Source organism: Juglans regia, chromosome 15, assembly GCF_001411555.2.
Source record: "Juglans regia cultivar Chandler chromosome 15, Walnut 2.0, whole genome shotgun sequence".
NCBI classification, from domain to species: Eukaryota; Viridiplantae; Streptophyta; class Magnoliopsida; order Fagales; family Juglandaceae; genus Juglans; species Juglans regia.
Genome location: NC_049915.1, coordinates 5,160,206 through 5,181,439, shown reverse-complemented (window position 1 = coordinate 5,181,439; position 21,234 = coordinate 5,160,206). Strand labels below are relative to the sequence as shown.

At 34.2% G+C, this 21,234-nt stretch overlaps 2 protein-coding genes across 3 annotated transcripts; both read right to left on the bottom strand.

Moving 5' to 3' along the window:
- Positions 1-864: 864 nt before the first annotated feature.
- Positions 865-9,871, bottom strand: LOC108990411 (protein ROOT INITIATION DEFECTIVE 3-like). 2 transcript variants are annotated; one of them, XM_018964377.2, is made up of 9 exons: positions 9,567-9,871; positions 9,303-9,416; positions 9,021-9,154; positions 8,764-8,911; positions 7,144-7,343; positions 5,761-5,888; positions 3,673-3,914; positions 3,302-3,522; positions 865-1,022 (listed from the first exon to the last, which is right to left on the bottom strand). In XM_018964377.2, the coding sequence occupies exons 1-8, from the start codon at positions 9,768-9,770 to the stop codon at positions 3,346-3,348; spliced, it is 1,347 nt and encodes a 448-aa protein (XP_018819922.1). In that variant the 5' UTR covers positions 9,771-9,871; the 3' UTR covers positions 865-1,022; positions 3,302-3,345. The 2 variants fall into 2 exon arrangements, with proteins under 2 accessions (XP_018819922.1, XP_018819921.1); XM_018964376.2 differs by lacking the exon at positions 865-1,022 and having other exon boundaries at positions 3,166-3,522; positions 9,567-9,866.
- Positions 9,872-18,972: 9,101 nt separating this feature from the next.
- LOC108990343 (heat stress transcription factor B-4-like) lies at positions 18,973-20,712 on the bottom strand. The gene is made up of 2 exons (XM_018964284.2): positions 20,305-20,712; positions 18,973-20,136 (listed from the first exon to the last, which is right to left on the bottom strand). The coding sequence occupies exons 1-2, from the start codon at positions 20,551-20,553 to the stop codon at positions 19,309-19,311; spliced, it is 1,077 nt and encodes a 358-aa protein (XP_018819829.1). The 5' UTR covers positions 20,554-20,712; the 3' UTR covers positions 18,973-19,308.
- Positions 20,713-21,234: the final 522 nt, after the last annotated feature.

Genomic DNA, 21,234 nt, shown 5'->3' with positions numbered 1-21,234 from the left:
AGTCACGAATTCTTGTAATTCCATGATGTATTGCTTCTAACATTAATAAAGAATGCGTCAAACTTGACAGTTGACTGGTTTGGAGAATATGAGGTACCATTGCCCCGGAACCAAGTAATTTGTAATTGAGTATTGCTGAATATAATATTAGGATTTGTAATTTCTGCATATTTTTATTAAAAAAACTGAAAGCTATCAATAAAATATAAACTTTTTCACGTGAACTTCATATTTGTTAACCGTTTTCAAAAAAAGTGCGTAAAACTTACATATATTAAGAATTCCTTTACAATTTACCTGAATTTCTATCCTTATTTTTAATCTGTAATTGATTTTAAATCAATTTAAGAAACTATAAAATCTAAAGAAATCTATGAATTAGTAATAACTTATATAGATAATAAATATCTCTCGATCAAGATTCTCTAAAATTTATATATATATATATATATATATATATATATATCTTCCAATCCCTACGTACAATATTATTTATATATTAATTCTGCCGTCCTTTCAAATCAAACAGTTGAGAGTGATAAATCAAAATCATCGTCATGTATTTAAAGAATTTTACCTGATAGACTAGATTGAAAATATTATAAAATCTTGATCTGAGTTTTCATTTATAGCTCTCCTTAGAATTTGTTGTGGAGCTTGAATTAGCTAGGCACCATATATAAATAATATTGACTCCATTTAGGCAAGAAATGCAAGAAAATTTAAAATTAATGGGTATTCACTCAATGACTATATATAAGGTAGTTTACCAATTACTGCATAAGAAATATTAGGGAATCATTTTGAAGAGTTTACCATTTACCTAAAGGAAATGTGAAATTTAAATCAATGGGAAACTCAAAATTCAAAAAGCTTTTAGTATTTTTGTATATAAAAAATGTGTTCTACAAAACAATTAATATATATTATTTTAATATAAGCAACAAAAATACTTCATCTCCCATGCCCTGATTCCAAAGCACTGTTCAGATCAATGACAAGAGCTCCTCTCTCTCTTCCATCTACAATATAATAGGTATAATCTTTGTCAACAAGTGATGAATGGAGGAACATGTTCTCTGATACCTAAGAGGGTTGGATTGGATAAAAAGAAGCCAGAGGAGATAAGATCTTGCTGTTGGGGTTGGTTTTTATTTACTTTTGCATTATCACAAACAGTTGCACCACCTTATCTCCTCTTCCTCTACAGCACAACATATAAAATACTTTGTAGAGATAAAATATAATAATATACTTCAAACACAGCAACAAAAACAGTGTAATAATTCTAGCTTGCTTCTCCCAACTTGTCCAACTCTCATTCAAATTTAGAGTAGAAAAATCGAGCAGAAGAAAAGAACAGAGCCTTACCAAATAATACTTATTCACACACCAACAGAAATGTTCCTATATCTGATCTCTTTATCTTCTCTATCTCAACATTATTATCATGGCTCAGCCTGGGTTGTTTTCTTGTAGCCTAATTGTGCAGCTCAGACAATCAAACCATCAATTCTTGTCAGTTGTTTGGGGTTGAATATTTGGTACATGGTACATCCATTTTGGCTAAGAGAAATGTTTGGTTCACAAAAAGATTTCAAAGAAGTAAAACTTAAGAACTGACATGCCTTATTGTGGTACATCACTCTGTAAAACTATAACATATAGGCACATCATCTTGTGAGCTTTACTTTTATTAAATCTCCTTACAAACCTGACACTTTTCTTTGAGAAAATATAGAAAACTGGTCTTGAATCGGAAAGAAGTAAAACTTAAGAAATGTTTGCTACACTGATGCTGTTTACCCGGGCTTTTGTAAATTATAAAAAAAAATAAAAACCATATATATATAATATTATTTTCTGAATGTATTCAAAGCTATTTGTCTCCTCTTAATCCCTTTAACAATTACGGTGTCATGCAGAAAATTAGAAGCAGCAATCCTAAGGGAATCGTTGCATTGTGTGAGGTTTCAAACTCTTAACCTATATGAGGTGTTTATCAAGCCTGGACTTGTCACTTAAAGCTCTCCCCTTGAGGTTAGAAATTAGATAAGTGGGAAGAAGAGTACCGCAAATTTTTTTTTTATAAAAATAAGTTAGAAAGACAAGTTAAGAGGGAATAACATATATAGTGATCAGGTAGAAGAATCCAAGCTTCATTACACATGATGCAAATGAAGCTGGTAAATTGTCTCAACTCGGATCCATAAATGAAGCGAGCATAAATTTAGACAACTAAATAAAATGATCTCTACTCATAAAAAACTCACTCCCATTTTTTTGGAATAATCATATATTATGCAAAACATGAACACATGACTTGTGTATGATATGGGCTTCGTAAGCTTGTGATCTTCTACCAAATGTCACACAAAAGTGCCACATTAAAGCAGGTGTTAATTTCATTCTACGGATAGAGTTTGGTATTATGTCCATCAAGGCGTAGCCTAGTGGTCAAAGGATGGGTTTCGGAAAAACGATAAAGCTTAGACATCTAGAATTCAACTCCACACTAAGGTCTTGTTTAGTTACACATATGAGATGAGATGAAAGTTGAAAGTTGAATAAAATAATGTTAGAATATAATTTTTGTTTTAAAATTTGAAAAAGTTGAATTGTTTATTGTATTTTGTATGAGAGTTTGAAAAAGTTGTAATGATTAGATAAGATGAGATAGTTTGTGTAACCAAACGAGGCCTAAGATTTCCTCCTAAATTATCTAACACGCTGTTTCTGATGGGTGTAAGGGCTGTGCATATTTGAGATTTACTTTCAGAAATCGGTTTAGCAGGTGAACCATGAATACAAGTGTAATTACCCGTTTGGATTCAGAGATGAGTTGAGATGATTTTAGATGAGTTAAATAAAATATTGTTAGAATATTATTATTGTTTTGGAATTTGAAAAAGTTGAATTGTTTATTATATTTTGTGTGTGAATTTGGAAAAGTTGTAATGATAAGATGAGGTGAGTTTCCAATCCAAACCGGGGAGTCTTCTAAACCACTCCATGTCCAAATCAAACCTCTTTAGAGTGTTTGGCTGTGTGGCCGATGGCACAAGATCAAAGCACTTTAATATGACCTTTTTTATAGGTAGCACTTTGATATGACTTTGAAAACAAAATAAAGTTCATCCAAACGAAGAGAGGGAGAGAGTCAAATTGAAGAACAATCACTCGAATGTAATAAATGAATTTCAGAGATGCAACTAGAAGTTATATTAAAACAATAAATTAAAAAATAAAACTTACAAAAAAATATATCCTTTTTTTCCATAGAACCCTCAACTAATGGTACCTTTAAACTCCAGTGATGTCTGGGAAAGAGAACACAGCCATGCCTCAGGTAGAGTTTCCATTGGAGATCCTCACTTGATCATCATCCAAAAGCTCATTCACACAGAATTGATGCAAGTTTTCATACATTTTCTTCCACTGCTGAACTGTTTGCATAGATCTACTAAAATCAAGCTTTAGCCTTTTCATCTCCATTTCAGCAGCAGCAGAAGAACCTTGTTGCTGAGGATAGACCGATAGAAAGGTCAGACGCAGAAGATCATGCTACTTTGCATGGTAGGATGAGTAAGACAGGTGCCTAGAAATGGTAACATGCACACACAAAAAGACAAAATGAAAATGAAGTGAATCAAGAACATTCACTGAGCAAACCTGAAGTTCTTTGATTTGATTATCGATCACATGAGAACTTAAGTACGAAGAGTTAACTGATTTCCAGCAAGTTGAGTGAAGATCAAAAATAGCCTTGACATCTGCATCTTCATCCGTTGGATTTGAATATTTTTCAAGAGCAGGTGGTAATAATGACCCGCGCCTTCTTGAGGAAGCTTGTGAAATTGGCCGAGAATTAAAGCAGTGTTCTTGTCTGACAATAAGAATATTGTTCACAGGACCTGCACAGCATAAGAGGGAAAAGCAAACTATAACCACATAACGGAGACAAATTCGGGAGACAAAATCAGAGAAAAGGAGCAGTTGGAGGCAGGGAAAGGTTATTGATATCTTGCGCTAATTATGATATTGTACACATAACGGCCTAAAGAAAGTGGTAATCATGTATCCTCTTATACTACAAAAGATCTCAGTTTCATTAGCAAGGAACAAGTACAGCACTTGATCTTCATACATCTGTAATAGCACTTGTAACGACTTAAATAAATCACTAATTACAGTTGTGGTTATACCCTAAAATGACTAGTCAATGTTCAATTGAACCTGCTTGCAAACATTATGAAGTCCAATTCCGCCTAGCAAAAAGCCAATATCAAGACACTTACACACTCCTATCAAATTTCTCCAACCCAACTCTGGGATTTGATCAATTTGGTACATTAGTGTACACAAAACAAAACAAAACGCTAAATGCAAAGTTTTTTTATAGACTCCCATACGACCCCTAAAAGTTTACATGAAATACAAATTTTAGATAGCTAAATACAGTCCATATAACGAATTCTGTTTTATTCTTCTTGTTGCATCACATTAAAAGCTTCATTTTGAACCGGATTAGAATCACTCTCTTCAACTGCCTGGTAAATTTTGGAGCTTGGGAGTGGCTTAACAGTACATTAGAGCATTTATTGGTGGGTTTCTCAGACAATTATCATATCATGTTAAAATGAACCCAAAGTTCCTTGGGAAGACAAAGCAAAAGTCAAGGGAAAAAAGGTAAAAGGGGACAGACACAGAGGGACATGGTAACTAGGGCTCGTTTGGACATAAGGGCTTGTTTGGAAATAGATCTCATCTCAAAATTCTCATCTCATCCATCTCCTTCCCAAACATAATTCAAATACAAACATTTTCAAATGAATCATTACAACTTTTTCAAACTAATCATTACAACTTTCCTAAACTTTCAAACAAAAAAAAAAACAAAAAACAATTCAACTTTTTCAAATCCCCAAACAAAAATAATATTATAAAACTATATTCTAATAATATTTTAACTTCATAATATTTTTTTTTTTATAAGTAACTTTATAATATTTTTATTTAACTTTTTCTCTCCTTTCTGAGAACCAAAAAAATACTCAACTCAAACTATCTCACTACTATTCACAAACTATCTTACTACTATTCACCAACTCTCATCTCATCTCTCCAAACACCCTCAATATCTCAGAATATCTATGAATAGTAGTGAAATGGTTTGAGTTAAGATGTTTTATTAGGTTTTGGAAAAAGAGAGAAAAAGTTGAATAAAAATATTATAAACTTAAAAAATTGTTTGAATAAAATTTTTTAATATTATTTTTGTTTTGAAATTTGAAAAAATTATATTATTTTTTGTGTTTTGTTTGGAAGTTTGTGAAAGTTGTATTGGGTTTTGTATTTGGATAATGATTAGGTAATAATTAGATGAAAAAGTTAAAGATTTGAAATTGAAGAGTGTTTTGTGTTTGAGTGATATTTGGGAAGGAAATATTTGAGAATACCTCAATGTCCAAACTAGCCCTATATCTTTGTAACAATTCTACCAAAGCCCAACTGAATAATATGGTTCACTTTAAATTACAGATATAATCTGGTGCTTGCATTTATAGAGTACATTGTCTATTCCATGTTATATGATATCCGTGAGGGAATGGTATACAACATAAAAAATGTAAATACCACAAAGTGAATGAAAATAAATAAATAAATAATCTGAAAGCAATTAATTTATCTTTTTTCCTTCATAATGAACAAAACCATATGCACACAAGCAAGCAATTATTCAGATAGCTAGAGGAAAACCTTTAGCATGTTTGAACATGCGAACAATGTTGTGAGTTTTAGCATCCCAAAGGCGTACAATACCGTCCTCTGATCCAGAAATTAAAAGATTTCCACTTGCACAATATACTAAACAAGTGACAGCCTTGCTGTACAAAAAATCAGAAAAAGAAGTTTGTGAATTAAGAGATCATAGAGGCTGATATTACCGCAACATAAAGTCTACAGTCACAATTTAATAAAGAACACTGACACATCTAAAACATGCAAGTATGCAATAATATTCCACTGATATGAATACTTCAGACACTTCATTGTTTGTTCTCTAAGTACTATGATTATCAACGATGCAAAGATTACACCTAAATATCACACGATCAAGAGACTCAGCCGCCAAAGTTACACATGTCAGCAACACTAGTATTTCTCTACGAAATTTGCACGAGGAAATTTGCTTGCTAAGCTAGTTGATTAAGCTTATTGAATCCAAAGTAAACATGTTGACTCGTAATCAAATAATGGTAGCTTACATCAGAGATATCACGAGATCCATAATCAATCTTAAACACAAGCCTGAAGGAATGAGGTGAAACAACAAAATATTACGCCATGATTGGATTCAAACCATATGTAAGATTTATAGAAAAAATTTCAGTATCGATCCAAAAATTTTGATACACCAAAACAATCTTAAAAATAATTTTCATCTAATCATTTCATTAGTTTCCATGATAAAAGAAACATGAAAGCCAAACTTTCACAATAACCCAAAAAACCCAATCTTTTCTACCCAAACATCTTTTCAATGGACCCCACCATTTTTTCAGATCACAATAAAAACATATCTAAAATTTTTTTCAATGCAAACATATTTTCTACAGGCCTAAGCATGCTCACATGACCCTAAAAAACCAGTCTCTAAGAATTTTCTCAAAATTTTTAAACATTTTCAGGCAAGTCTTCAATCCAAACAACTGCTAAATGGTTAAGTAACAAGAGCTATAGCTAAAAGGGGTTGGAGACCAAAACAAGCTAAACTACTAAGCTATCCACCTCCAAGTACAACCCAAACCCACCTCTATCGTTAATATTTCAACCTAAACTTTATTTGTCCAGGAAGCTCAAAGCAGTCAAAGTATTTATGTTAGAATTTGATTGCTACCCTTTTCACATCCTACAAAAGATTCCTCGTACCTCGTACTACCCTTATTAGACTGCCATATAACCATATGCATATGGCGAAACTTCCATGTGGGTAATACCTTAAATCACATAAAACTTTTCTAAAAAATGCAACAAAAATACTGAAGAATTTAGCAAAGAAATCCTCACAATTATAATCCAGAGATCACTCATATTAAAACCTTCATAACTTCACAAGAAGTGAGAATTAAAGAGATCAACCTGTGATTTGATAATGATTTAATGATATGCAGCCCATAACTGTTCTTAGAGGTGCTTTCAGCATTAATTGCAGCAATGTATATCTTGCCGTCCCTACTGCCAGCATAGAAGACATGTTCACCAGGGTCAAGAGTAATTGCATCAATTATTGAAGGGAATACAATACTTCTTAACAATTTCCCTTTTGATAAGCTCCAGACCTGGCAAAAGGTATATCATGATGAAACCTAGCATATATAATCTATTGAACCAAACACCAAACTAATTACTGGCATTATATGTGACCATATAGAATGCATCATTCGGAGGGGAGAGGAGGGGAGGAGGGAGAACACTGAATATAAAGTGACACTACACAAAAATATATTCACACACAAAACAAGATAAACCACAATGCATGGCATCATACATAAAATGACTAGCAACATTATTGAGTGCGAATCTACCCCATTATATTCAAATTTTCCAAACCACCCTTTCTTCACTGCACCCAACCCTTTCCATTTTGCCTTCTCTTTTTTCCTGATAAGTTACCTTTGTCTTTGTAGTTTGGCTCAAAAATTTAAAATCTTAAATAATTAGATTAAAACTATGTTGTTATATGGTAGTAGAAAGTAGCAGCTCCCCCAATTGTGAAAAACACTTTCTGCAGCAAGACTTGGCACTGATTTACACAAGTGCTATGCATACCAGTGTGACCTCAGTCACACAGAAAACTGTGTTTCTCAAGGGATCTCTTAATTGAAGTCACACAAGATAAACTTTCATAGTTGCCTGAACTAAACCTCAACACAGTATCAATAGTCCCTCTTTGTTTCCCAATGAAAATCTAACTTTCCTTTGTTACAAATGCATCATTGATATTACACATGATAATAGGCCGGTAGTTCAATACTTAAATATATATAAAAAAAAAAAAGTAGGTAGTTCAAATTATTGAACAACACTTCCTTCTAAGCAGTATAACCATAACAACCATTTAGGTGGCAAAACAGTAGTTAAGCTGTGATGGTTTTTGTGATATATATTCCAGGGGTTTTTGTCCTTGGTTAGTTTAGAAGAACTTCAGGTTTTTTCCCGACTGCTAATAAAAATAAAGAAAGCATATAGTTTCTCAGAAAATAGGAGAATACCCACAGTTTGTAGGATGCTTCTGCAAATGAAAACCATCATGTAAGACACTTGTCAAATACTTGTTCCAAATTGGGCACAATGGGCCAGCCCCAATAGATCTGAGTAATCTGATGCATGCAAACCAGGTTTTTCATCATAGCCACCGAAGAAATGGAAAAGATGGCCTAGAATGTGTGCATCCATACCGTAACATATAATAACCAGTAGATTGATAATGAATATGCTCTAAACCCAACAGTTTTTGGGGTGAGAGTAGGTTCAACCCCACCCCACCCTAAACAAAGCACGTGGACTAATTCAGGAAGCTTTATAGAAACAGACGTGTATGACAATAAGCAATCTTGACAATCACAAATCATTCCCTATAAAGTAACAGCTTAAAATACTATGCTTTTTATTTTCAAATTTTAATTTCCCAAGCCAAAAAAAATGAGACTACAATAATGAATATTAAAAACAGTAGAACTTATGAGGAGTGTGCCGAACCTTACAGGTTCGATCCTCAGAAGCTGACACTATAATGGCATTGCATCCTCCATATCCTGTGACAATATCAGTTACACGCAAAGTGTGCTCTGAAAAATTGTGCTCATATAGATGACTAGCTTCCTGCTGTCTAATATCATCAAACATCCTGAAACATTATACAAAGCGAGATTTTCTTATTTGTTATTCTACTTGGTAATAAAAAAATCGACCAATATAACATGAACCAAGAGTGAACCACAAAATTAAGTACTTGCATGAAAAGGGACCAAACTCTAACGGATCCATCTTCTGAACCAGAAATTAGCAGCGAGTCATCATCCGAAAATACCAAGCAAGTAACAGCCCTATAATGTGCATGCCATTTTCTAAGCTGCCTACCACTTGCAACCTATGTCATAAAAAATTAGATAAAGAGATCAGACAAATAGGGACCCCAACTATGCTAGCGTTAATAAATTTCGAATTATCTGAATCAAATGCCACAATTCCAATTTAGAAAAACCCCGAAAGATATCAACTTAAATGTAAGAATTCACCTCCCACAAGTAAATATCTCCAGATAAACCTCCACCGACAATATAAGTGCCTTCACGGTTAGCAGCGAGCGGCTTAATCGGTTCTGCTGGAAAGCTCTTAACTTCTACTTGAGGCTGTACAACCAAAAATTCCAATACAAAAAATATAACGAGAAATGAAAGGTGTATTTGATTCCATAGTTCATATATAGAGCCATATTTTTAAACAGATATGAAAAATAAGAAATATTAAAAACGGCTGATTAGGAGTAAAGTATAGAGTACCTTGGACCAGGACCAGAATAGGACGGACCCAGAGGAGGCTGAGGGGTCGCGGAGTTGAGAGGAGGCGAGGAATCGTTGGCCGACGCAGACGAGACCGTGAGACGGAGAGGCGCAAGATTTGTATCTGAGTAGCTCCGCGCCGGTTGCTAGGTCCCAGCTTCCGATGCCGGCGTCAACCGAAGACGAAGCAACCACTACCTCCATTAATTCGAGAGAGAGCTTAACCGAAACACTAACCTATATTCGGTTTTACTCGCTGAGTCATGGAAGTTGAAGAGGGGTTTTGCAAATATTTTTTCTAGGGTTTTAAAAATGGGGATAAATTAGTAAATATATATTATGCAAATTTACTTTTTTTTTTTTTTAGAATGATATTATATTTTTATGTTATTTCAAAAATTAGGTTTCGTTCGGATCTTTTGAATGAATTCACAACACATTCATTTAACTACTATATATAAAAAATAAATAAAATTAAGCATTAGATTTGCAATATTCAATTCATGGAAATGAACAATTTAATTCATTGATAGATTGGACTCTGAGATGGAGATTTTGTCGAGATTTTCAGTTAAATTTCAATTGGGGGATCATGGGTATTTTTACCTAATTCGATCTGTTGTCAGTGTATTTTAATTTACTTGGATATGAAGAGGCATTTTAACCTAACTCGAGAACTATATAAGAGCATTGGCAATGGCCTAGTCATTGACGAGTCCAAAATTTAGCTAGAATCTTAACTTTTAACTATAGTATTAATTTTTGACTAAATGAGTCTATATTGGATTAGCTATCTTAAAATTAAAATAATAATATTTTTTTTTTAATTTTTTTTTTTTTTACAAATACAATTCATATATTTCCTAAATATTCATGCTTTGTAAAAATAATATATCTACTCTATCAATATTCGCAATCAGTAGAATAAATAATGTGCATGTCATGCATGTTTTACCATTCAAAGAGAGAGTGAAGTGATGAAATAATAAAATATTGATTTCCATTGTAAATAGTAGCTAGCCATGTTTAGAGAGGATTTAAGATTTACTGTAACTCAAGTCTTAAATTTTAGACTTTTGGCTAGTTCAATGTGGAAGCTTTTTCTTACATCTAGCTAAAGTTTAGACTTGCATTAGTATTTGGCTAGTCCATTACCAATGCTCTTAAAAGCACTTTGGTCAAATCAATAATTGTAGCAATGGTATCTCAAACCAACATGGGATCTATAGATTAGCATTTTGGTCCAAACCATTACATAAGTTCCTATGGCCTAACTCCTAAACTCGCTCTGTTATCATAAAGATTAAATGTGGTAAGCTAGTATGTGCAAGGCACGTAAGTGGTTCTCCTGGCCCTATATAGATTATTTGAAATTTGAAGAGAAAAAAATTGATGTTTTTGAAAAAATATTCATGTTATAATAACTACCATGAGTAAATTTTTATTATTTTTGCTATTCAAGTGAGTTTCCAAAAGCAAAAGAGCTCAAGTTGAGCACCATGAAGGAACATTAAACGTGCCATCTCGACGAGTAACTTGGAGAGTAAAAGCGCTACCACCCAGGTGAGCAGCACGAAAGGGAAAGTGCTCGTCATCCATGATGTGCTCACCTGGACCACAAACACTTTTACTTTCTTCGGTGCTTGCCTAGGTGATAAGTTTTAAGCTCATTTACGGTGCTCGTCGTGTTAAGGAGCATTTTGCTTCATCTGGATAGCTTATCATGGTGATGAGCACTTTTACTCTTTGTGGTGCTTGTCTTGAAGCAAGCTTCATGCTCCTTCATGATGTTCAATGAGGTGATGAGCTTCATGATCCTTTACAATGCTCGTTGAGGAGAGAAGCATTGTTTTTCAATCAAGTTTCTCGTCGAGGTAACAAGCATTTTTGCTCTCCAATGGTGCTCACTTGGGGGTAAGATTCATGCTCCTTCACAATATTTGCTAAGGTAATAAATTTCATACTCCTTGATGATGCTCGCCGAGATGAGAAGTATTGTGCTTCATCTAAGTTGCTCGCTGAGGTGACGAGCACTTTGCCTCCCATGATGGTCACCAAGGTGGTGAGCTCTATATATGCCCACCAATTTATCAAATAAACACAAAATATTTTTAAGGGAACGATGAACAACTTATCTTCATAGATGTTTTTGCGTGATTTTGCTAGACAATCCTGTTCTCAATCTAAACTCTATTCTTTTATCCTCCTTGTAATGCTCCATTGAGTGTAGTACCTCTTTTGTATGGAAATAGCTATTTTCAGGTCATGCAACCTTCATATAATGCTTTGTTTAGTGCAGTGCCTCCTCTATATGTAAATAGCTTTTATTGGGTTGTGCAACCTTTATTTTTGGCGGATAAAAAATTGATCATATCCCACATATGACCCCATGTCTGATAAATATGAAACAATCAACATATTGCCACCAAGTAAAGCCGACTCCAAAGAGCTGTTATCAAACCCTATCCATTAGATAGCTACCCAAGACATGAAGAAATTTGTAAATTTCTGCTGAAAATGCATACTAATAGTTTTTTTTTCACTAATAGAACTATTATTTCCAACTTTCATCAAAGTCCAAATCAACAAATAATCAAATAATATCAATAGTTCAATTGGGCTGTTAAAAAAAGTTGAAACTCTGTAAACAAATTAGATACTGAAAATATTTACAAAAAGAAAAAACAAACAAAAGAGTATGGGTTTAAATCGATGGGGTTGTTATAGAAGTTCGGTGAGTTTAGCCATAGCCTATGAAAAAAAATAATTCTACTAGACTCATTGTTTCATATTGCTCATCTAATTAGGAACTTCATCATGATCTTTCAGAAATTTTAAACAGTAGAAAAAATTAAAAGTATATCATCATAGATTATAACAAGTGAATGTGAGAGAAAGAGAGATTGGGATGACAAGTAAAAGAATCAGAAATACAAAGAGATCAAAGAGTTAAACTTACAACCAAAACTACAAAAAGAAAAACAACATCTACAATGATAAAAGGCTCAATTCAAATTATGGGTGAACAGGAACTGTCAGAACCTACTGTCATCAGCCGAAATGGGTAGAGAATTGGTCGGCTGGTGATCCAAATCGTTGAAAATCGATATGTTTGGTCTCGATTTGAATATGTTCAAACCTATAAACCAGTATATTATTCTTATATAAAACGATGCCGTTTAACTTAAGTGAGTTAAACAACATCGTTTTATAACTAAGTTTTAGGAAAAAAATAATAAGAATGAAGTTGTTTGATTTAATACATTGAATGATGTCGTTTTAGGTTATGGCTGGAGATACTACCCTGTCCCAGCCCTCTTCTTCATCTCTCTCACGACGTCTCTCCCCTCTCTCACGTTGCTCTCCCTCCATTGGCATATGTTTGGTCCAGTCGTCCCATCTCTCTCTCTCTCTCTCTCTCTCTCTCTCTCTCTCTCCCCCTCCATGCTCTCTGACTTTATTCTCTCCTCCATTTGGTCCCTTTCCACCAATAGTCCACTAGTAATCACATCGCCTAAAATCGATTTCCAGTCGGTGTCCCGTAAAGAGTAATACATAGAAGTCTCGGTTTAACTTGTTATTTGATGTTTGATTTATAATTTTCCTATTATTTGATGTTTAACTTGTTTATTTGTGTATGTACAATCGATTTCAAAATTTTTGGAGCAAATTTTTGGAATCGTGAATAGTAAGCCGAAAGCTATTTTTCACTGTGAGTGAGCTACATGTTCAGTTTAGTGTATTACTTTTGCATGAAAAAATTTAAAAATTATATTATTGTAATTGAATATGTTATAATTGTGTTGTGATGTTGTTTTGATATATATTGCGGAAAGATGAATGAACGAAAATATAGATTTTAGATTTTTAAATTTGTGATGTTTGCCATGTTGCAAGCTAATGTGTAATAAATGCCTTCTATTTTGCATGAAAAACAAAATGTAAAAATTAGATTATTGTTCATTGACTATGTTGTTGTAAAGTTGTTTTGTTGTAAATTGTGGAAAGATGAGTGCACTAAAATTTAGATTTTAGAGTCTTTGTGATATTTGTAAGGTTTTTGAAAATATTTTATGATGTCAGTACAAGATCTTCTCAGTCTTACATGTCACAGCTAACACCAGTTTTCAAGAGATTTGTCAACTCCAAAAAGAGCTAATTAGGCTGAGTTAGCGTGATAATTAATCATTGTTTGATGAGTATGACCACAAGCATGAGAATGAAATATAATAAATATTGGGAGTCATTAGATAGGTTAAACTTGTTGATGTTGATTGCAGTTATACTTGATCCATGTAGCAAGTTATGACTTGTTAGTTTCCACTTGAAGAAAACTCATTATGCTACTTGAGCTGAAGAGTTGGTGTCGAATGTGAGAAAATTATTAGCATATTTGTATGAAAAATATAATGCTACGTTCGATTCTACCACAACTAGCTGAAAACATGAGCTCATTTTGACATCTATAGTCATAGATGATGGTGATGGTGATGCTGAGACACAATGGTACGATGAGTGGGATCAAGCATCATTCACCTTGGGATCTATTGTTGTCAAAACAGAGTTGAATCAGTATTTATTAGATGGTTGCAAGGCTCGGACCCCATCTTTTGACTTGTTGATTAGAAAACTTATTGAGGCTAACTATCATATACTTACAAGGATTGCACGAAACTTATTCGCCATACTTGTTTCTACGGCTGCATTTGAGCCAGCATTAGTACGATAAGTCGTATGCTTAATCCTTTTAAGAGTTCATTGGCTTTGAGAACTGTTGAAACTCTTATTTGTAGAGCTGAAAATCGATACTATCGGTGTGGTTTCAATCCAAAACTAAAACCGCACTGATAATTTTTTAAGGGGGTGGTGCCAACCGAAACCGACCGGTAGGATCATAGAGAACCAGTCGGAATCTTACGGCAGTTACCGATTGGTTTCACGGTCGGTCTGTTGGTTGCTAACCCTTCCCAAAATTCACATCACAAATTCAAAACAAATCAATTAAATTCACAACAAGTTCAAAAATTCACAACAAAAAATCAGGAGGAGAGATGAACGGGAGAGATGAGAGGAGAACAAGAGAGGAAAGATCTCAGAGAGGTGAGGAATAGGAAAATGATAAAAGATTTCGGAGAAATGAGGAACATGCCAAGCTCCGAGCTGCTTGAAGGAGGAGGGGAGGGGAGGGGAGGGCTGTGTCGCGGCGCTGCGCTGCGAGGTGAAAGGGGAGAGAGAAGAAAGAAAGAGATCCATTGGGATGAAAAAGAGGGAGGGGATGGGAGCGATTATTAAACACTAGAGCTTAACGACGCTATTTGGTGTATTAAACCAATCAACGTCCTTTCACTTATATATTTTTTCTTGTCTTTGGCATAAAACGACGCCGTTTAAATAATTTAAGTGAAACGACGCTATTCTACTTTATATATATATGTATATGTATATATACATATATATTATATCGCCCAGTACAGTGGTTTGAACCTAGTTCAGACTTAGACCGAATCGGCTGATGTCAATTTTTTATATTTCTTACTGCCGGTCGATCGGTTCTCCACCAGTTTCGGCCAGTTTCTGTACACCCCTACTTTTTTGTGCTCAAAATTAGTTGAGACATACATCAACACCAATTAATATTCGAGAATCCATGGGCAATGTTTTTATATTCATTCAATATTCATGTGCTTTTATAATTTGATTTTAGTATTTTTCATCATCTAAATTCACTAGCATTTAATATTTTATTCTTATTAATATTTCTATATAGAGTTGGGCATACAATCAAACGTCATAACCATTGAAGATTGAAAATGCAACAAGAATGAAGAATCAAGAACCGTTAAGATTATTTATCGTATGTTTTATAATAGCATTGATGCTTAGGACAATTTTTCTGTATTTTTAATGTGTATTAAATATTTAGAAGGGTTATTTTTATTTATTTTTTAGTTATCTAGTATAGTAGTATGTGCTTACTATTTTACTATTTATAATTTATTTTTTAAAAAACCTAACATTACAAATGACCTTTAAAAATAAAAATAAAACTTAAGTATTAAAAACGACATTTAAAATGCCTCTTCCTCACAGTAACTATAGTTGATTAAAAAGGTTGGGAAGAGAGGCGCAAATATATCTTAGCATACTAAATAGAAGATATATCAAAATCTCACGTGTCTGTTGTGTGAAAATATGAGCTATGTGTTTATTCGTTGGTCATTGCTCTCCTTGAAATGATAGAGCCGGTCTTTGGATGAATCCAGTCACTGGTCAAGCCACTTAACCATTAAGTCCAAATAGAAGAGTATTAAACCGTCGATCTCATTGGTAAAAATGGAAAGTTAAACTCGTGTGGCTATTAATTATATATAGTGGCTTGACCTATAATTTTAACACAAATGTGAGGGCAAAATAGACATAAAAATTTTGAAATAAGGTTCTTTTTAAATACAGAGTAGATATTTTAAAATGATAATATTTTTGTAAAATGATAATACTTTTACGTACAAGTTATTTTATAAAAATACCATTTGTTTAAAACATTTGGATAAAGCGATATTTAAAAGGATTGTGTATTTATCATTTAATTCCTAGCTAGCATGGCTTAATTATTGGAACCAAAGTCTATGCCACCTAGCCAGCTTCTCACTTTAGATGGTCATGACCCCGGCCGATCGACCCCTTTCTTCCTCAAAATTAATGGAACCATTACACATACACAAAATGTGGAAAATTAATCCTGCATGTGTATAGCATTTCCCAAATTAGTTTTCACTAGATCGATCGTTCAACCAACATGCATGCATGCCTTTAGCAATAGTACGTAGTTCTAGGCCGAGAGAGTAATTAATATATATACATGCTACTCTAAATTATCTTAAATATTATCATTCCAATCAAATTAGTTGTTGATGCATGTGTCATATTTAATGTATAAGTCTCTAGCTTAAATAACAAGCAACTTTCATAATGTATAATTAGGAATATTAATGCTCTGTTTGGATAGTAAAAGTGTGTTATCTTATTATTACAAATTTTTTCAAATTCTCGCACAAAATATAATAAACAATTCAACTTTTTTAAATTGATCTAAAATAATAATAATATTAAAAAAATAATATTCTAATAATTTTTTATTTAATTTTTAACTTTCATCTCAACTCTCCAAACGACAATATCTAATTAGATAAAAAGTAATATTTCCTTTTGAAAAAAGCGGTCTTTTATTGTCGTTCAACATTCCTATAGATCAGGATTAATGGAGAATAGGGTATAACTTTGATATATACCAATTGATATCTTTCTTCACCATCCCCATTTTCTATTTTTGAGCATGTAGTATTGAAATACACTAGATCCAATTAAGAGTTTCTATTAATATTTTTATTTTATTTGATCTTACCATGATCTGTCAAGATAAAAAAGAGGAAGAAAAATACTCAGCCATTGAAAACATAAATCTAATGTTGTCATGTACATCTATTAACCTTTTGCCTTAGACTTCTAATTAAATCATTCCTAGCTATATCACTATATGGCTTTAATTATCATGCATATATATATATATATATATTAATAAATGTATAAAATTGTCAATAAAGTGCCCTATACCAAAAGAAATGCTAGGAATTAGAAGACTTCTACAAAGTACATTTCAAAAGATTAGAACGAACCAAACATGTCTTTTTGTTTTTCTTTTTTGAAAATCAAAACTCATCTTTTCCCCCTTTTTTTGTTTTGTTTTTTCTCTCATGCTCTCGAAAAACTCATGATCAGTACGTGGTTCTCAATACGGCTATTCAGCATTAACACACAGACGCTCTTGATCTCTTCTTCCTATAGATAAAGGCTTAAAGCATCTTTTTACGGCAGGATCCGTATCCACTTTTGAAGCCCATTATACCCACTTTTCTACTCCCTTCCCTTCCCTTCCACTGGACCAAGCTGAACTTATATCCTGCTTCCTTCCTTCCTTCCTTCCTTCCTTCAACACATGTGTCATGCACACTGTAATCACGTGCGACTGATCTCCAAAAGGGCGAAAAAAGCAGCTTGCATGGGTAGGGCCAGAATATCATAGGGGTACCTGGTGTTAATCTAGGGTTTTGTTTTCTTTTTGGCATATGATCAGACCAAATCGGTGCAGGAAAAAAGATAATGGAGAAGCAAACCCGTAAAAGCGATGGGGTATTCGGGAAAAAGAATGACTTTCATCTTCATCTACCATTCAACTCGCGCTCTTTCTTTTTGGTTTTTGCCTGGCAGAAGTAAAGAAGAGAAAAGTTTCTTGATAGAAAGAAGCTGCTTTAGGGAAGAGTTTTTATATATAAGAGTATACTTATAATTTAAATTGACTAATTCTAAATTTGTAAAATTACTTTTATTTAAAAGAAAAGTGCTACATACACAAAAAAAATATATAAAAATAAACCCATGCATAAACTGACATGATTTTATATTATAATTTCGCTAAATTTATTTTATAATAAAAATAACTTTATAATCTGGCGTATTACATTAAGACACGTCAATTTGTATAATTATTTTATAGTTAAATTATTTCTTATTATAAAATAGAAGTAACTTATTATATAAAATTATGTTAATTTATGATTTACTTTTATAAAATTTCTACACCACTAATAGTACTTGTACTCGATCTTCTGGATATACTCGCAAGGTTCGCATCCAAAGAGATCTAGCTTGAAGACGTTGATCGGGTACTTACTAAAGTAGAAAAAGGCAAAGGCTTTGGTCCTAAGAAGAAGAAGAAGTAGTATAGAAGCCTTGATGGAAACATTTCAAAATACATTTTTAGTCAGTTCTCTTCACATTTCGCTTTCATCGAACAACACACTGATCTTTCTCTCTCTCTCTCTCTCTCTATCACTCTCTCTCGTGACTGACAGTTCATAAAAACGAGAAATAGAGATTATAAGCTTCATTATACGACATGATAACCTGCTTTTTTGTAAATCATGGTATACCTTCTTTTCTTGACAATAATGGCGATGGTAAAAACAATAATGACTCTGCTAATATACAATTTTGAGGAACGAATTGTCATCTGCTGTCAGTTGCCTTTTGGTTTTATTATATTTTTCGTGCATGTCTTTAAACTTTAGGTGGAGTGGTTTTTTCTGTGTCAAGCTACCATTAATGGATTAATCAGAGAAAGCCCTAGAGAAAATTGTCAATGAATAACCAGCCTGCAACTAATTCCTTGTTTTTGCTTTTTCTCTAATTTTAATAAAACTCAAGAGGAAAACCCATCAATACTCTCTCTCTCTCTCTCTCTCCTGCATTAATGAACTGAACACTTAGAGATCAAAATCAGACAAAGAAGTAGAAGGAGAGGCAGAAGAGATACGAGAATCGAGAGCAATAAATGGCACCAGTGAAAACGATCGAAGAATGCTCAAAGTAAAAGATGGCATTGGTGATTTTCAAATGTTGCTATATAATCAGCTTCACTCTAACCAAAACCCACCTGCATTCATGGTTGAGGCCGGGGGAACAAAGATAATACCGACACTAAAGTTATATATACACAGACTCACTCACAAAAACCCACACGCACGCACACACATATCATCAAATATTAATATCATCAGACTTTCAGAGTGCTCAAAAAGATGAAAAAGAAAAAGAGAAACAAGAAAAATAGGAAAAATAAATAAAGGCCGGAGAAAAAAGAAAGTGAAAAAGCTAGGATCCTAGATTCTTAATGGATTCGAGGAAACTAACATGTTGAAGGAGGCATGAGATTGAAGCCTAAATCGTTCTTTTCCAAGACTAAACGAGCCTTGCTTGTTTCCATGTTCGTTGGATTAGCACAGTACTCAGGGTGCAATCTTTTCTTCGATTGAAGAGGCACTCCAAACAACTTTGTCTTGCAGCCATTGTTGTTGCATTCTTCAAGAATTGTCACGGAGTTCTTTGTAGAGCTTGGCGAGTTCAAAGAATGGGTGTGAGGGGCTTGCTTAGGGTTAGTAGGATAGTACCCGAGAATCTGGTTTAAAGGTTTTTGCAGTATAGGACTATTAGAAGTAAGTGAAGTTGCAGTCGCGGGTGGGTTGCAGAGAAGTAAAGACGAAGGGTAAGAATTGCTTGGTGCCACAGGCTTTACATGGTTTTGTACGAAATAAATGATATCATTGTAAAGCTTCCTCATGTGTGCGAGCTCAGAGATCAGCATGGAGTTGCTTCGCCTGAGTCTTTCATTATCCTCCGACAGCGCCGTCACCGAGCTGTTGTAGTTACCTCCAACAACAGAGATTCCGGCGCCTCCTCCGCCCGGGGAAGAGAGTGGGGGAGAGTCACACCAATTGGCTTGCTCGTCCGAGTCAGAGGGGGAGATACTAAGTCGGCCTTGAAAGGGGAAGAAACTCGGACCGCCATTGACGCCAAGTGGAGAATGCGGGTGATGATGATGATGGTGCTGGCCGTTAATGCCTACTTGAGGCTGAGCAGTTTTCCTCCTATGGATCTCACACAGCAAATGCTTCTCCCCCTTCTTGAAAAACTCGTTGGCAAACTCCCATCTGTCCGGCACGATCTTTCGAAAACCCTAGTTTTTCCGAACACACAAGCAAAACAAAATGACAACCCATTCAGTAAAACCGCAAAACATATATCAAGGACTGGTTTCTAACACATGATACTGTCTGAGAGAGTGAGGCAGCTAGCTAGCTACATATATTTATATAAACATATATATATATATATATACACGCACATAGGTGTTGAGCTGTCGAACGAAGCTTGAGAAGTTGTTGTGCTTGAAGTAGTTGGGGAGGAGGTCTCGAGCGAACTCAGGCGGCCGCCAAACAACGAAAGTGGTATCGTCTTCTCCCCAAGAAACTATATGGTCTGTGGCGGGATCGTCTACCAGTTGGTAGGTTTTGGTGAGGAATGGAGCTGGGACTGATTTGTGGGAGTCTAAGGAGAGTAAAATGCCTTCACAATTATCCAGCATAAGAGCCATCAAAAGAAAGCTTAAGCAGAAGCTCTTTTCCTCACAAGCACAGAGAGAGGGATCAGAGAGATGGAGAGAGAGGGAGAGAAATATAGTGGGTTTGAGTGGACGAGTAAGACTGCTTGTCGCTGGATAAAAATGTTGGGGGGAAGAGGTGGTACTGTGTAATGCTGTTGTTTTTTCCTGTTTTTTTTTTCTTTTAAAAAAGTAATATTATTTAACTTTTTTTTTCTTTATTTATTTATCTTTTATATATTTCCATCCTCGGTTATGTAGTGAGGAAGAATATGTGTCTGTCTGTCTAGGACTGTGAAATAAGGGCCTTTCAAGACAAACCCGTGACTCTCTCTCTCTCTCTCTGATCTCTCGGGTCCTGACATGGATCCCGCGCACACCCACTTAAAATCACGCACAGGAGGATGGTGCAGTGCAGGCCTTGCCTTTGGAAATTGACATTGCACACCCTCTTGTATATATCCTCCCTTCGATCAAGTTCTTTCTCCCCCATGACCTTTTTCTTTCATTTTCTTTTTCATTTCTGATACTAAATGTACAGTCAAACGCTTCATTAATACTACTACTATTCTGCATTCGTCGTAGTCATTTTTTTCTCTGGTTCCAAATTCTGAATCTTACGCACAGCTTCTTTTAGAAGAACTATATATGTTTGTCAAGAACATAACATTAATT

What these genes read in the sequence shown, in the direction of transcription:
- LOC108990411 (XM_018964377.2), bottom strand. Translation starts at nt 9,770, where the DNA reads ATGGAGGTAGTGGTTGCTTCGTCTTCGGTTGACGCCGGCATCGGAAGC. An exon ending in GAGATATTTACTTGTGGGAG is followed by an intron (nt 9,155 to 9,302) that starts GTGAATTCTTAC and finishes TTTATGACATAG; the next exon opens with GTTGCAAGTGGTAGGCAGCT. An exon ending in AGAGTTTGGTCCCTTTTCAT is followed by an intron (nt 8,912 to 9,020) that starts GCAAGTACTTAA and finishes ATAATGTTTCAG; the next exon opens with GATGTTTGATGATATTAGAC.
- LOC108990343 (XM_018964284.2), bottom strand. Translation starts at nt 20,553, where the DNA reads ATGGCTCTTATGCTGGATAATTGTGAAGGCATTTTACTCTCCTTAGAC. An exon ending in TTCGACAGCTCAACACCTAT is followed by an intron (nt 20,137 to 20,304) that starts GTGCGTGTATAT and finishes CGGAAAAACTAG; the next exon opens with GGTTTTCGAAAGATCGTGCC.